The 15520-nt window shown below is 36.3% G+C and overlaps 3 protein-coding genes across 5 annotated transcripts in view; 2 read left to right on the top strand and 1 right to left on the bottom strand.

Annotated features, from left to right (window-relative positions):
- LOC131439237 (neuromodulin) overlaps positions 1-6015 on the top strand; it is a 296952-nt gene extending 290937 nt beyond the window's left edge. Inside the window, exons 3-4 of the mRNA XM_058610006.1 lie at positions 5086-5213; positions 5284-6015. Of these exons, the coding sequence (XP_058465989.1) occupies positions 5086-5213; positions 5284-5409 (254 nt within the window). The 3' untranslated portion in view covers positions 5410-6015. The remainder of the gene's footprint in view (positions 1-5085; positions 5214-5283) is intronic.
- On the bottom strand, positions 5973-7113 carry LOC131439235 (origin recognition complex subunit 6). Its single transcript, XM_058610002.1, has 2 exons — positions 6929-7113; positions 5973-6874 (listed from the first exon to the last, which is right to left on the bottom strand). The coding sequence occupies exons 1-2, from the start codon at positions 7003-7005 to the stop codon at positions 6187-6189; spliced, it is 765 nt and encodes a 254-aa protein (XP_058465985.1). The 5' UTR covers positions 7006-7113; the 3' UTR covers positions 5973-6186.
- Positions 7114-13090: 5977 nt separating this feature from the next.
- On the top strand, positions 13091-14269 carry LOC131439236 (methylosome subunit pICln). 3 transcript variants are annotated; one of them, XM_058610004.1, is made up of 4 exons: positions 13091-13230; positions 13300-13436; positions 13519-13946; positions 14037-14269. In XM_058610004.1, exons 2-4 carry the CDS (start codon positions 13315-13317, stop codon positions 14066-14068), a joined length of 582 nt encoding a protein of 193 aa, XP_058465987.1. In that variant the 5' UTR covers positions 13091-13230; positions 13300-13314; the 3' UTR covers positions 14069-14269. The 3 variants fall into 3 exon arrangements, with proteins under 3 accessions (XP_058465987.1, XP_058465986.1, XP_058465988.1); XM_058610003.1 differs by having other exon boundaries at positions 13105-13230; positions 13285-13436; XM_058610005.1 differs by having other exon boundaries at positions 13105-13230; positions 13285-13436; positions 14015-14269.
- The last annotated feature ends 1251 nt before the right edge of the window (positions 14270-15520 follow it).

The following is a 15520-nucleotide window of genomic DNA, read 5'->3' as shown; positions in this document are numbered from 1 at the left end:
TATACATGATAATTATCAACTATGTAAAAGCGATTTGAAAAATAGTTCCGAATAAAACTTCATATTTCTTGCTCATAATAAAAAAAAACCCTTTGTATATGAATGACATATTTATTTAAACAATAGTCAACCGCATATCGCACTTATATTCATCTCAATTTCTCCTCTAATTCGATGCATTCGAAAACATTTACCATCTCCATTCACTACGTTGGCTTTAATGGATCACATAAACATTAGGATCGTTGATTGTAGGTCGACAAAACGATAAGATAGAGAAATTGTCCTGTGTGAATCAATATTAAAATTTTTTTATATGTTTATAATTGATTACGCCGAATCGCGCCGCCTCCGCCGCCGATGTTTTCAGGAAATAGCGTCACGCCGATTCGCCGCCGCCGCTGGTCAAAAAGACGTTTCAGCCGCCGATGTTGACAATTTTGATCGGCGCACAGCTCTAGTTGACAGGTTGCTTATTGGCCGTTCTCAAAAAAAAACGCGTGAAATTAACTTTTGACACCAGTGTGGTTTGATTCTATGGTACACGCTTAGAAAATTTCGCAGAATCCGGTAATTTTTTACCGAATTTTCAACAGCTGAACCTTTGGTAATCAGTTCGGTAATTAAATTGATTACCGATTTTCGGTAATTGCTGAACTGTCAAACAACTATCGTAAACTGTAAACCAATTGGATCTAACTGATTGTTCGGTAGTTTTTTGTTTGTTTGTTTTCCTTTGGTTGAAATTCTGCATTTTCGGATTTCAAAAAACAACACAAATTCACAAAAACGAATGAAGGAAACTCCAACCTGTTGTGGCTATGGTTTTATTCCACAAAGAAAGTGTCAAATATTCCGGCTGACCGGAATTGTAAGCAGCAAGTGGACAAGTGATACAAAATTATTTTCTGCCTATAACAGTTCGGCTGAAAAGTTCGTATCGTTCAATAGAAACACATATTTTTTTGCCAAAATTCGTTTTTATTATTCAACATAATTGCCATCAGAGGCGATACAGCGATTATAGCGATCTTCCAACTTTTCGATACTATTTTTGTAGTACGATTTGTCCTTTGCCTCAAAATAGGCCTCAGTTTCAGCGATTACCTCTTCATTGCTTCTAATTTTTTTACTAGCGAGCATTCTCTTGAGGTCTGAGAACAGGAAAAAGTCACTGGGGGCCAAATCTGGAGAATGCGGTGGATGAGGGAGCAATTCGAAGCCCAATTCGTTCAATTTCAGCATGGTTTTCATCGACTTGTGACACGGTGCATTGTCTTGATGAAACAAAACTTTTTTCTTCTTCAAATGAGGCCGTTTTTTTGAAATTTCGTCCTTCAAACGCTCTAATAACGCTATATAATAGTCACTGTTGATGGTTTTTCCCTTTTCAAGGTAGTCGATGAAAATTATACCATGCGAATCCCAAAATACAGACGCCATAACCTTACCGGCCGATTGTTGAGTCTTTCCACGCTTTGGGTTCGGTTCATCGCGTGCAGTCCACTCAGCTGACTGTCGATTGGACTCCGGAGTGAAGTGATGGAGCCATGTTTCGTCCATTGTTATATATCGACGAAAAAATTGGGTTTTATTTCGATATAACAGCTCCAAACACTGCTCAGAATCATCAATTCGTTGTTGTTTTTGATCGATTGTGAGCTCACGCGGCACCCATTTTGCACAAAGCTTTCTCATATCCAAATATTCGTGAATAATAATAGGGTGTCAGCTATCTCGATCAACTTCACTTTACGGTCATTGAAAATCATTTTGTGGATTTTTTTCACGTTTTCATCGGTAACAGCCTCTTTTGGACGTCCACTGCGTTCATCGTCTTCGGTGCTCATATGACCAGTACGAAATTTTGCAAACCACTTACGAATTGTTGCTTCGCCCGGTGCAGAGTCTGGATAACACTCATCAAGCCATTTTTTGGTATCGGCGGCACTTTTTTTCATCAAAAAGTAGTTTTTCATCAACACACGAAATTCCTTTTTTCCATTTTTTTCCCAATAACCAAAGTAGCTTCACTGTTTTCGTTTGGTTAATAAAAAGATACTTACTTAAAACTGTTTGATAGTTAGTTTCATGACAATCAATTTTCACAGAAGTCGGGAAGATAATTTTACCATACGGACAGTATGGGTTTTACCGTACTCGACGACTATTCAGATTTACCGTATGAATTGTAGCTTCCATATGAGGGTGGTGGTATTTTTACACACATCTCATATACATTAAACTTAAAATTTCAGATGCTAGGTTCTCAGTAGCAAAGTCGAAGCGGTTTTACTCGATTATTAACAGTTTTGCTCGACGTGCATAGCACTGAATTCTTCTATTGTATCGACGATACAAAAAAAAACACAAGCGAATATTCATTTTTCAATCTTTAGTTTTCACTCACAATAAACTGTTACATCTGATTTTCACTGCGATTTGCCGAATTGATTTTATGTTTAATGCCTTACCCTTTGCAAAACTCTCAAGTTAATACTACAAGCTTTTGATTTATTTCGAGAAGTTGCAGTAATGGCTCCGTAATAATCAAAAGAGAAAGTTAACAAAGAGAGGCTCATTTGCAGTTAGGCCATTTTGTTGTGGGACTGTCGAATTCTATGGTACACTGAAAATCATTTTTTTTAGGAGAAATCACTCATTGTCAAGCTCTTCTATAAGCTACTCAAAATTAGATCATTATCTACTCAAACTTTGGCTTGATCATAAATTTACCTAAATTTTGAGGTCATCACTCGTTACCTAAAATTGGGGAGATGCACTTTAGTTGATTTTGGGTAGGTTTTGACCTAAAATTAGGTAGCGGCTGGTAATAGTGTATAACGACAAAAGGACCTAACTGCAAATTGCAGCTTCTCTTCGTTTATCTTTTCTTTCACGATTTACCGGATTAATTTTATGTTTGACGCCTTACTCTTTGCATAACGTTCATGTTTAAATTACAAGCTTTCAACTTATATGGAAAATTTTCAAATTTCGGTGATGGCTCCATAATAATCAAAAGAGCAAATAAACAAAAAAAAGAGGTTTTTATTTACAGTTAGGCCTTTGAATTACAAGTTAGTGTTTGTAATCATGTCGTTAAGGGCTGAGGCCAGTGTGTTTTAGGGCGTGTTAGAGGGCTATTTTCACGCTTCAAATCTGATTTTCTCTGAAACGGTGACGAATATAAAAAAAAAACAACTGAACATCTCTTAGAAAATTATTTTAGATTATTCTGTAAAAATTTCAGAATGATTCATTGACATTAGCGGTCGGGAAAGTCTTTTTTCTGAAGGAAGAATTGCATAGCTGAAAACTCCGTCTTTCAACTTGTTCATTTAATATCTCGCCTTCAAAAGCATGGTTCAAAAATCTATCCCGACAGTGTCTAGATAATTTTATTTAGATGTAATTAGTGCATAAAAACATATATGTTGTTGCGATAAAAATGAGGTGAATGTTATTTTTGTGAAGGTAAGTCGATTTCTATAGACGCGCCATCTTTTCTGCTCTTGTTTCCTGATAACGTAACGAAACATGAGAGAGAAATAGAATCGGCTCAGCAATGCTGCCAAACAAGCGGTAGCTTTATTGGATTTTATGTGATGTAGTCAAACTTATAACCGAAAACTCTCGATGGGCCGGGTGACCAGGAAAGTTTCGATATTGTTGATTACAAGTTTGCATAAAATGTGTTTGCATCCAATAAAGCTACCGCTTGTGTGGCAACCTTGCTTAGCCGATTTTATTTCTCTCTCATGTTTCGTTCCGTTACCAGGAAACTGGAGCAGAAACAATGCACTAAACCGAAACGAGAAATTAGCGTGACAAAAATATTTTCACTATTAAATATTAGTTTTTTTGTAATTGGTGTCTTCACAAAAGTTTTTTGTATAATTCAAAATAATTTTCTAAGAGATTGCCAGTTGGGTTTTTTGATATTCGTCACCGTTTCTGAGAAAATCAGATTTGAAGCGTGAAAATAGTCTTCTAAATCACCCTAAAACACACTGGCCTCAGACCTTAATGAAGTAAACATGTCGAAATTCTAGCCAAATAAAGAGCAAATGCGGGAAGAACTGAATCATTACTTTGTTTTGGAAACAAGTGCTACTGAATCCCCTCGTATTCTTGTTGAAACTTACGGGAAACATGCTCTATCGGTCTCGATTTGCGAACGTTGCTTCAAATGTTTTGAAAGTGGCGATTTCTGTGTAAAATACACAGAACGCACAGGTCAACCCTAAAAATTATAAGATGCCGAATTGCAACTAATGTTGAACGAAGACAATCACTCTCATTCTTGTTTACGGCCGTATGCGATACGTTCGATACGTTGTTACATAATAATTATATATAGTACTCAGGACCAAGTTTAGTCAAGTCGATAAATGAAATTTTCAAATTAAACTTCGTGCAAGATAAAAAAAGCATTTAAAATAGCAGTCCGATCAGTAGTATCTGCGAAAAATATGTTGCATTTTTCTTGCTATTTTTTCATGTTTTCTATAGATGATGCTCGAATACATGTATTGTTTGGAACTAAACTGGCATACATTCTACCGTTTCGCATATGGTTAATCACAAGAATTGGACTGATTTCATCAAGGCTTAGCATTTACCTGAATACCCTAACTCAAAAACAAATGGCTGAGAGGTTAAACGTCAGTCACCAAGTCATTTCTGATCATATACAGGTCATGAGAATAATTCAGAAGGTGGGAAACTGGGTCCCTCATGAACTGAACGATAGACAGCAAGAGATGCGAAATTTTGCTTTCTCGTACTGAAACACTCGATTCGGTACTCTCAGTGTAGTAAACTATTATTTTTGGATAGGGAAAATTCAGGCGAATTGTATGCATTTCGGATTTTTTTTTTGTTTGGAGTTGATAACGAGTCAAGTATACTAACTACTGTTTAAGAAATTATGAAAAAAGTTATGTTGGATTCTTAGCTACCTTACATTAATTGGTTCAACGATCCATATTGATAGAATATTATTTTCCACACTTATTGGCGTAGTTAGTGTCGCAAAAAATTAAATTGAGTTTCTCGTTTTTTCTTCTATGAATTGTGCAGAGCTCACCCACGCTGCCACTCGTATCCAGGCATGCTTCAGAGGGCACATGTCCCGGAAAGAAGAAGCTAAGAAGGACGACGGCGAAGACAAGAAAGAGGAAGTTGATATTGATGAATTAACTAAGAAGGTAAAACATAAGTTAACTCATTCAAATTTATTTTTCGATTCGAAGTGATATTATTTTTCTATCATTGTAGGTTGCTGAGGAACTGGACATCGATATGGACGATCCAGAATTGCATAAAGCAGCCAGCAAAATTCAAGCTTCTTTCCGTGGTCACAAAGTTCGTAAAGATGTTCCAGTGAAGACGGACAGCAAATAGATCACCAATCCATTCAAAAACAATATATCGTAAACAATTTTGAATAATGCAAACATTACATACATATTTGAAGAGCAACATTGAAAACCCTCCTTTGGGACGAGATAAGTGAAGAAATCTGGAATGTATTGGAACAAAACAGTTGTTATTATTTTATAACTTTTATCAGAGACAAAGTCCTAATGAAACAATACCGACAAGATGCACCTAATTGAACAAATACAAGAGAACCGACTTTATACTTTGCAAAAGAAATATTTGTGGCACACCACTTTCCACCAATATCACAGAAAATTTAATGAAGAACTGCAAATAAGACAGTTCACATGACATGGTTACTTTGAAATTGACACACTAATTGCAATTTATAGTAGTTACACTTGACTCTATACAGATATTCATTTCATAGTCAAACTAAGAATAGGAAAGACTACATGTCATAGGAGATCGAAATAAAAATTCAAAATCACAAAACTAAACTTGACGTTATACAGTTTTAAAAGCAGTAATTGGTAATATCAACAAAATGTGACAAAACTACTGAAATAAAAACTAGGAATAAATTATGCATGAATACAATGAGCTTTAAATCCCGATCTAAACAAATTCTATCTTAGTACATTGTTTTCGGTAAAATATCACAAAATCCATCCCCTTAAATTGTGTTGTATATTATTAGTTATTTGATAAATATATGACTATTCTAAAAACTGGTATAAATTGTACAAACAGAGTATTATGATGTGATCATCGTATGGCAAGTAGATTAGCAATGCCTTATCGCCCCTGGAGTGACTTTAGCTCGCGATATGCTTTTTCCAGCATTCTTTTCTTCCAATTTCCGTACGGCTCCACTTTTTCTGGTGAATTATGTTTCAATCCATGACATCGTTTCTCCTCTAGATTTTCTGTCTGCTCTAACGTTTCGGATGCTTTAGGTTGTTTCAATTTGGAAGTTGCACTATTCAAGCCGCTTGAATTAACCAAGAAATTTTCCCAGTTCTTTTCCAGCAGACTCCACTGAGCTGGCTTCAGATGACTCAGGGAAACAAGCTTGGCTTTCGGTGGCTTAACCTTTATTCTTTTACAAGCCTGAAACACGGACATCGTTGCGTATTGAGGATGAGTGAAATCGATCTCAGCACTTCTGCCATCCACAAAACTCTTGTAACTATTTAGCAAAAAAGTGGCTTCCTTTTGAACCTGATGCAAACCCAACTGAATACAAATTTCATTTATACCCATCAGTTGATTTATATCAAGGAGTTTTTCCAGTGTTCTCTTATTGTTAGCGTAAGCACTTTTCTTAAGCCCAGACAATTTTAGTGTCATTTCGCTATCGCACGGTACTCCTAGATGACTTGAGGCTAAATCAATGCAGATAACAGCCTTGGCGTAATCCCCCAGGTTAGCCACACCACCAGCAGATTTGACCTGCAGCAGACGAAGTAATTCAGTCGACTTCCTAAATTAAAACATGATAAGATTGAATTGCAAGCATTCTGTTTAATATACTCACGGGGCAATTTGCTCGTGTTCTGCAAGTCCTAACTTCTGTATCATTTGTAGTAATAATTTATTTTCCGTGTTGACCATTTTGAGCTTCCCAACGATTATTTTATTTACGAAATGTTTTTAACACCTACTAATATGTGTGATGAAGATTCGACACAGCACACAAAACTCCACATTAAGTTCAGCACCACTTTGCGCGCGTTTAACGCTGTCAATGGAATTGTTTCATTCAACGAAATATTTCAGATAGAGATGTTCATGTATTTTTGGATACATGTCGTATACGGTTAAAATAAAGGATTCATTTGTGTGTGTTATTGTTAGATCTACTCCAACAAAACACGAAAAACTTGTTTAATGGACAAATATCAAAAGGTGGATCCCTTCGGATATTTATAATATATTAACCAAATGGAATGATATGAACTCCGAATTACGATTTTCTTTTAGTTGCGTGTACCATTTAACATTCACTTTTTTCAGCGTGTGTACCGCATTGATTGATTTAAATTAACTGTACATTTAATTTTTCCCAATGAAAGTTAATTTTAAAACGGAAATTGATTGTCATTTTTGCGAGTTGGCAATAAAATAAGTGTGAAGTTTTAAAGTAATCTCCCCCTTGGTAAATATCCTTTTCCAATAATGGGTGAAGCAGATATATATACCCTCGCATATGATCTGTGTGTAAAATTTGCGCACTTAACGAGGCAAACAATATTTTGATGGTTACTTAACTTAGAAAAAGAAGTGTTCGAATTCTTTTAGTTGGGACATTTGTATAACAGGCAGGGGAACGTTGTTATCTCTCCGGAATGCAGGGCAACATTTTTAATGATCGCGGTGAAAACACAGACTAACAGACAGGACACTCAAATTAGATTCTTCAATCATTTTAACGGTCATTTCGAATATTCCTTTATTTGGGACAGTACTCACATGTGTCATGATGGCGCCACATTACCCTATCAAAAAATCAAAAACATCCTGTCTGTCATCTATACTGTGTTTATTTTTTTCATTTACCAACAGAGTTGCCATTCATGCAGAATTACCTGTAATGTATTGATTTGTATACGTCCATGCGAATTTCATGCAGGATACAGATTCAATACATATTGCCAAAACTATATACAGAATTATGCCTACTTCTCATCCTCCAACGCAATACAAAATCGAACCCGTTTTGCTACAATATTTACTTGCTTCTGGTCTGCCGCCACTTAATTTCGGGTGAAAACTACCAACACAATAAAAAAAATAGTCTAGATGAACAACGCTGAGTCAAATAAATGGTTACCTTCCAACATCGCGAAAGAGTTAAATATATTATCAACGTAATCCAATAATTTATTGCGACGATTCATTTTCAAAAATTTTGATGAAATCAGGCATCACTGCAAGCAGCGGATCGGTGTTGACAAACGAGGGGAAACCAACTAGTAAAAAAACTTTTACGTAACACAAGGTGTGTACCGATAGTAAATAGTTTGCGCAGTACAATATAGGTGGAGCTAGTGCATCACGAAAAATTATTTGTATAAGAATTTACTCATACTGTCATGTCTGTTAGTCTGTGGTGAAAAGTCGAATAGGTGGTAATATTGAATTCCTTGTTATCTGTTATCTGTGTTGTGTTCAACTTGAGTGGTTCATTTTTTTTGCAACCTGGCAACCAAAAATGGGCAAAACTTCACTTTTCAAAAGATTCAGAGTTCAAACGTGCATGAAATTCCATGCCTTTACCAAAGTAGCACATGTAACTTGTTCATAAAAAAATAAAACAAAACAGATGTTGTATAATGGTCGCATGACAAACACGACGAAACAAGTCGTGTTATGATGGTGACAATGGAGTCAAAATAATGTTACGAATTGACATCTCATCACACTTACAATAAGTTCCAACGTTACTTTTCGGTAATCGACGACGACGTGCTCGCATTGACTGTTTTTAGTCATTTAGGGGTTAGCCAAATTTTGTGCTAGGGCACATAACCGTTTTTATTATTTTTACGTTTCGTCTTTGACTCATCAGTGCAGAGCAGTTCAAATTGAACTGCTTAGTGCTAAACTCGGCAGTTCAATTTGAACCGCTAAGCAGACGTAAAGTTTCTGCTATTTACAGAACACTTTTTTAATTGCAATGGAGTGCAATGTCTTTTCTGACGTGCCGAACGAAAACGTGTTTTCGACTATTTCTGGCCGATGCAGGTTTGGTCATTTAGGGCTTAGCCAAATTTTGTGCTAGGGCACATAACCGTTTTTATTATTTTTACGTTTCGTCTTTGACTCATCAGTGCAGAGCAGTTCAAATTGAACTGCTTAGTGCTAAACTCGGCAGTTCAATTTGAACCGCTAAGCAGACGTAAAGTTTCTGCTATTTACAGAACACTATTTGATTTGCAATGAACTGCAATGTCTTTTCTGACGTGCCGAACGAAAACGTGTTTTCGACTATTTCTGGCCGATGTTTTTAGTCACCAACTGGTTACCGTAACAAAATGTGACAATGAAAAAGTTACACACAAGTTAAGTAATGATTTCATATCGGTTACCGTATTCGTTGTGATGCAACAAAGAAATACAATTACGGTGTCGGTTGGAAGCTTCCGTACATTATCCCAAACAATAATATTAAATTAATAAGTAAAACAAGTAGAAAAATCCTTCAGTTTAAAAATATTTTCTATAGTCAAATCTGCTTCAGTTTAAAAATATTGGCTTTAGTCAAATCTGCTCTTAACAGTTCGGCTGAACAGTTCGTATCGTTTATTAGAAACACACATTTTTTTGCCAAAATTCGTTTTTATTATTCAACATAATTGCCATCAGAGACGATACAGCGATTATAGCGATCTTCCAACTTTTCTATACCATTTTTGTAGTACGATTTGTCCTTTGCCTCAAAATAGGCCTCAGTTTCAGCGATTACCTCTTCATTGCTTCTAAATTTTTTACCAACGAGCATTCTCTTGAGGTCTGAGAACAGGAAAAAGACACTGGGGGCCAAATCTGGAGAATACGGTGGATGATGGAGCAATTCGAAGCCCATTTCGTTCAATTTCAGCATTGTTTTCATCGACTTGTGACACGGTGCATTGTCTTGATGAAACAAAACTTTTTTCTTCTTCAAATGAGGCCGTTTTTTTTTTAAATTTCGTCCTTCAAACGCTCTTATAACGCTATATAATAGTCACTGTTGATGGTTTTTCCCCTTAGATTTTGAGTAGATGTAGTATAAGTTTAAAAAGGATTGAATTCTATATTTCAACTCTGATTATCGGATGTCAATTTTTGGTCGTAAATGTTGAATGGAAAAAACATAAACAAATTGTAACTTGACATGAGCTTATATTTTCTGTTTCATTGTGACTGATGTGCGCGCTGAATCAAATCAAATATTCGTTACTGAGAAGTTGTTTGGCAACCCTTGGTAAGTCGCACAAGCTCCGCCCCTTACGCTTTTCAGGTTACATAGCAGTTACAATGCACGTTGCAAAGTCTTCTACTTGTTCCATGAATTTGTGTCATATAAGTTACTGTCATTGAAGTGTAATAACGTGTGCTACTTGGGTAATGACATTAGATGTACATCCGGGTTAGCAGTATACGTCGTAATAAACAAAGATGAACTCAAGATTACAATGTACCATACGATTCATTGAAAAATGTTGGCTCAGTAATCGTGACCCTCCGTTAATAAGTATCGATTAGTTCCGACCAAATGCCATGGAAACAATACAAGATAGGAAGGAAATCGGAGCTACAGGGTGTTTTGATTTGTAAATTGTTCTACAAATCGAAACGCAATCATACTTATTTAAACCGTCGGAAAAATAAGACGAAATTCATTTCTAACTGGATTCTGTTTCAGATACAACAACGAATTATGACTAGAAATTAGATGTTGCATTTGAATGGGAATCCATCCAGGAATCGTAAAGTACTTCGTGTCAAATTTCGGACAGATCAAATGATTTAATTTCAGTTCGACTCCGATTGGTAAATAATGAGAGCAGATAATGAATGAGGGCCTTAAGATTACCTAAATTGGCTCAGTAATTGCAGATAAAATTGAGCGCGTAGAAAAAGCGTGAAAAGGTGCGAACACATACACACACTGATCTTATCGAATCGTGTATAACACTAGAGATCTTCGAGCTCCGATCGTAAGTCGATCCATTCAGGAATTCTATATGCTTTTCATAGAGAAAGGAAAGAATAGTTTGGCAATCGCTTTTGTAAAATATCGATATAAGATGTAGGCAACGGTGAAGAAGAAAATCTCTCTCATCAGCAACTAGGGTTATGTTATCAATAGTCATCTCATTATAGACGATTGATCACGTCAGTTTACGGATTAATTGAACAAATTGTGATAAAATCGGACCAATATTTTCGAATCGATTCTTCATACCATTACTCCAAAAGTAGTTCGGCATGAGTATAATATTGTTTAAGGTAAAATCTAAAGTTTTGGCGGTAAAACCAAGTAAAGCAAAGACATCAGGTGACTCCGCATCGAATCTCATACATAGAAGTAAGAGAGAGAAATATTAAAAATCGTGCCAAAATAACAGCATTAAATTTTTGGCAATGTGATGGCGTTGCTGAACTGAAGATTGATTTCGCTCCAACATATCAAGCTTATGAGAAACCTCATTATTTTGAAGATTTGTCTCCCATGATTTCTATTCTCAACAATAGAAGTTTTAATATCAACATTCACTTTGAAGAGTACTTTCGAATGACTCAGCACTCGCTGAGAGTAAATCATAATAGTAAACAGCAGAGGAAAATTTTCTCTTTCGTCTGGTGTAAAATTTAATACTCTATTTTTCATAGCTCGACTGCAATTTCTTTCGAAAGCAGAGATGCCAGATATTTTCATAGAAAATCTGTATTGCTTTGCATAAAAAATCTGTATTAATCTGTATCCACAATAAAATTAAATTCTTACAACTAAATGATGCCAAAAGATGTTGTTTCAATAGATTGTGGTTGTAGGATGGTAGATTCAGTCAGTCATTGCCGCACTCACAAGAATATTTAACAACGAAATGTCATAGTTTTTTTATCCACAACAATTAAATTGTAATTCCATATATTTATCTAGTTTGAAAATGTTGACTTTATAATTTGACATGAAATTTCAACGGCCAATAAGCAACGTCAAGACAGGTCATACAACTCTCAGTTTGACAGTGAAGTTTCATGATGCCATTACTTACTTCCTTGAATATCAGTTGAAATTGGTTTCAAATTACAATATAAAGGATTTCACAAGAGATTTCCATATTAATTTGTGATTTGTCCGTTGATTGATAGACTTTTATCGCGTCACTAGAATCAAATACTAAAAGATAGTTCAGACAGAATAGTTCAATTTTTTTCTTTCTTACTTTTGGTGAGATCTGTATAATCTGTATTAAATTGAGGAAATCTGTATAAAATCTGTACTCTGTATTAAATCTGTATGAGCATGTAAAAATCTGTATAATACAGATAAATCTGTATAAATGGCATCTCTGTTCGAAAGTGGAAGTTGACAGGTGGCTTATTGGCCGTTATCAAATGAAATAAACGCGTGAAATATTTCAAGTTCCAGTCAGCGTTGCCAGGTATACCTATTTCTCAGTATTTAACCGATTTTGGACCTCCGCAATACAGATATGCTTTCCTAAAATACCTCTATTCACTGATCATACAGATAAATACAGATATTAGGTTTTTTGCTAAGATAAGACCTTTTTTTACCCACTTAACTCAGCTCCGCTGACATTTTTCTGGTATAGTTATGCAGCAGAGATTCTGATACAGATATGGTACCGATACGTTTTCGTTCCGTTTTCGGCAACACTGGTTCCAGTATCAACCGCATCAACATGACTCCAATTACGTCAAATTGACATGTGTTTTGTATTCTACGGCAGCGCTGCTAACTATTCCGATTTATAGATATTTAAACCGATTTTTGTACTCGATACAGGCATACAGATATGCTCTCTTAAAATACCGATAATTCAATTTTACAATACCGATTTTCAGTTTTTGTGTTTGGGTACATAGGGGTAAACCAGGTTGGGCGACTTATTTTTTCGTTCGCTAAACCAGTATCCTATTTTTGATTTTTCGAGATAGATATTGCACAGATAGATTTTTCCGCCAAATACAGAATTATGAAAAAAGAAACAGTTGGCAGCTCTGTTCTACGGACAAGAGCGTCAAAAACAAAACTAGTATTGGAAACATTTTCGGGCTAAAATATAGTTCTATCACACAAATTATCTATACATAAGTCATGTAAGTCATTTTATTCACTTATTTATGCATAACGCGTCTTCAACTAATTGATAGTTTCATCTGTCATAGCCAACGTTGAGCAAAATGGTTACAATCGGTGAAGCTTTTGCACCGGTCGAAGGAATTGTTTATTCTGCGGAGGATGTCAAGGTTAAAATCGGGAGCAATTTGATTGGTCCTGCAGGAGAGCTTCACCTTACTGAAAGGTATTTGGCCATGTTTCCACTTGACATCAACTATCAAACAGAATAACGATAATCATATTACTACAAAAAATGATCATTTTAGCTCTCTGATTTGGACTTGCGAGGAACGCAACAGTAGCATTTCCATTCCATGGCCAAGAGTAGGTGTTCAAGCGATATCTTCCAACCCAGAAAAGTGCATCTATTTAATGCTAGATATCAATTTGATTTGGCCTGGCTTCTATGATGGACGACCTCAGAATAATGGTAATGAAAATGGTGATGCCGGTGGTGAGGAAGAAGAAGACGAACACGACGAAGGCCACGAATCGGATGGATCCGAAAACGAAATGACTGAGATGTGGCTGCAACCTCCGACGCCACAAATTGTCGATGAAATTTACAATGCCATGCGCGAATGTCAGAGTCTAAACCCGGACCCGGGTGCAATCAGCGAGGATGAAGATTACATGGAGGCTGAGGAAGACGAGTTGCAGGAAGTAGACGACATGAGAAATCTGCAGCTTGACGGTAAGGCACTTTATTAAAAGTGGAGATTGTGTATGCATGGAGACTAACTGTTTATTTCTACGGCAAAGATAATACTGATTCTTATTGCAGACGAGGATAAGTTTGCCGATGCGGAGGAATAGACTGTTGGCGCTGTTGCTAATCAACCACTTTTGAGAACGAATATCGGAAGCAGACCGGAAAGCGGTCAATCCAGTGCGAGTATTGCTAATAATATTGCTTTTGAGCTAGGTTTTTAAAACTATTCCATGTTAGTTCTACAAGAAACTTTGTCGAATCTGGAAATTATGCATTAAGAATAAAACTAAATACACAAAATCAAACAGGCTTCTTATGGAAAGAGCAGGTGCTGTGTGTTTTCTCCTTGAAAATTTGATCATTTTCCACTTCCCTTATTACCGTTATCACTACAAGCTGAAAACCAAGTGAAGTGATTGTGAACCTTATCGGTATCATTTCACGGTAAAAATCAAGTGAAGTAAATGTAGGTCTTTATCACAAAAGTAGCTTCAGAGAAAAAGGAGAAATATCTTAGATGAGCTTGTTATATGAACATTTCCAATTTTTTTTTGGAAAATTTTATATTTCACTACAGTGATTAGAGTACCGCTATCCGTTAATCTTGCGCAAGATCATAATGTGCGCCGTTCCGACAGCAGGTCTGCGGCCCATTCAGCCGGCTTCACCACTTGGCTTCGGTTACGTAGGTGTTCCACATTTTTAGATTTACCTACATTTACCTCATACCGTTTTCGTTTATTGATCAGAGTAGCCCGAAAGCTGACCCAGAGTCGCCCAAACAACGTTTGATATGTTTGTTTTAGCAACCCGCGGTCGCTCTAGATCGGACTCCAATCGCGTAGTTTCGCTCTGAAAATTTTCTCGAGTCGCACCACGCATCCAAGCAAGTTTGTTTATTTTTTCTTTTTTTCATGAGTTGTTGTTTAGGGCGCGTACCACGTGTTCGTTTTACTCGGAGTCAGAGTCGCCCGCGTCTAGGTTCAAAAACGAAAACGGTATTAAATACCAACAAGTGGTGAGATTTGGACAACACACACACATCACATACGGATAATCGATTAGTACCCAAATCAATGATTCTTTATGCCGGATTATAAAATGTTGATCGCTTAATGGGTGAAAGATAGTGACTTGGAATTATTGGCCCCGAAGAGTAGACGAAATCAACGTGGTTACACATCAAAACTTCACTACAAACGGGGCAGCATGCTGCATACCGGTGAAATCGTTTCATGGTTAAGTATATATTTTATAACTAGCTGGCCCGTCGAACTTCGTCTCGCCTGAAATTATTTTTTTAAATTTGTGTTTTCGGACAGCAGAGTTGTCAAACGGTAATATTTCTTTCCATTATTTTACTGATTACTTGGCTTACAATAAACGAATTACGACAAATTCATATCCAACATCGTGAATTATTGTGGATATGTTCAATGGTTTTGTTACGCAAAAACTAAACAAATGCACCAATTGCCATCTCATCCTTCGAGTCAGTGTATTGAACAGAGATTATATATCTCTCTCAAACTAAAGATTTGACATGTGGGTTGATG

Source organism: Malaya genurostris, chromosome 3 (assembly GCF_030247185.1).
Source record: "Malaya genurostris strain Urasoe2022 chromosome 3, Malgen_1.1, whole genome shotgun sequence".
Lineage (NCBI taxonomy): Eukaryota > Metazoa > Arthropoda > Insecta > Diptera > Culicidae > Malaya > Malaya genurostris.
This window is presented reverse-complemented; position numbering and strand designations above follow the sequence as displayed.

Bases quoted from the DNA above. Each gene is read 5' to 3' on its own strand.
- LOC131439235 (XM_058610002.1), bottom strand. From the start codon at position 7,005: ATGGTCAACACGGAAAATAAATTATTACTACAAATGATACAGAAGTTA. The intron at 6,875-6,928 runs GTGAGTATATTA...GTTTTAATTTAG, and splicing joins GAACACGAGCAAATTGCCCC to GAAGTCGACTGAATTACTTC.
- LOC131439236 (XM_058610004.1), top strand. From the start codon at position 13,315: ATGGTTACAATCGGTGAAGCTTTTGCACCGGTCGAAGGAATTGTTTAT. The intron at 13,437-13,518 runs GTATTTGGCCAT...TGATCATTTTAG, and splicing joins GAGCTTCACCTTACTGAAAG to CTCTCTGATTTGGACTTGCG. The intron at 13,947-14,036 runs GTAAGGCACTTT...TTCTTATTGCAG, and splicing joins GAGAAATCTGCAGCTTGACG to ACGAGGATAAGTTTGCCGAT.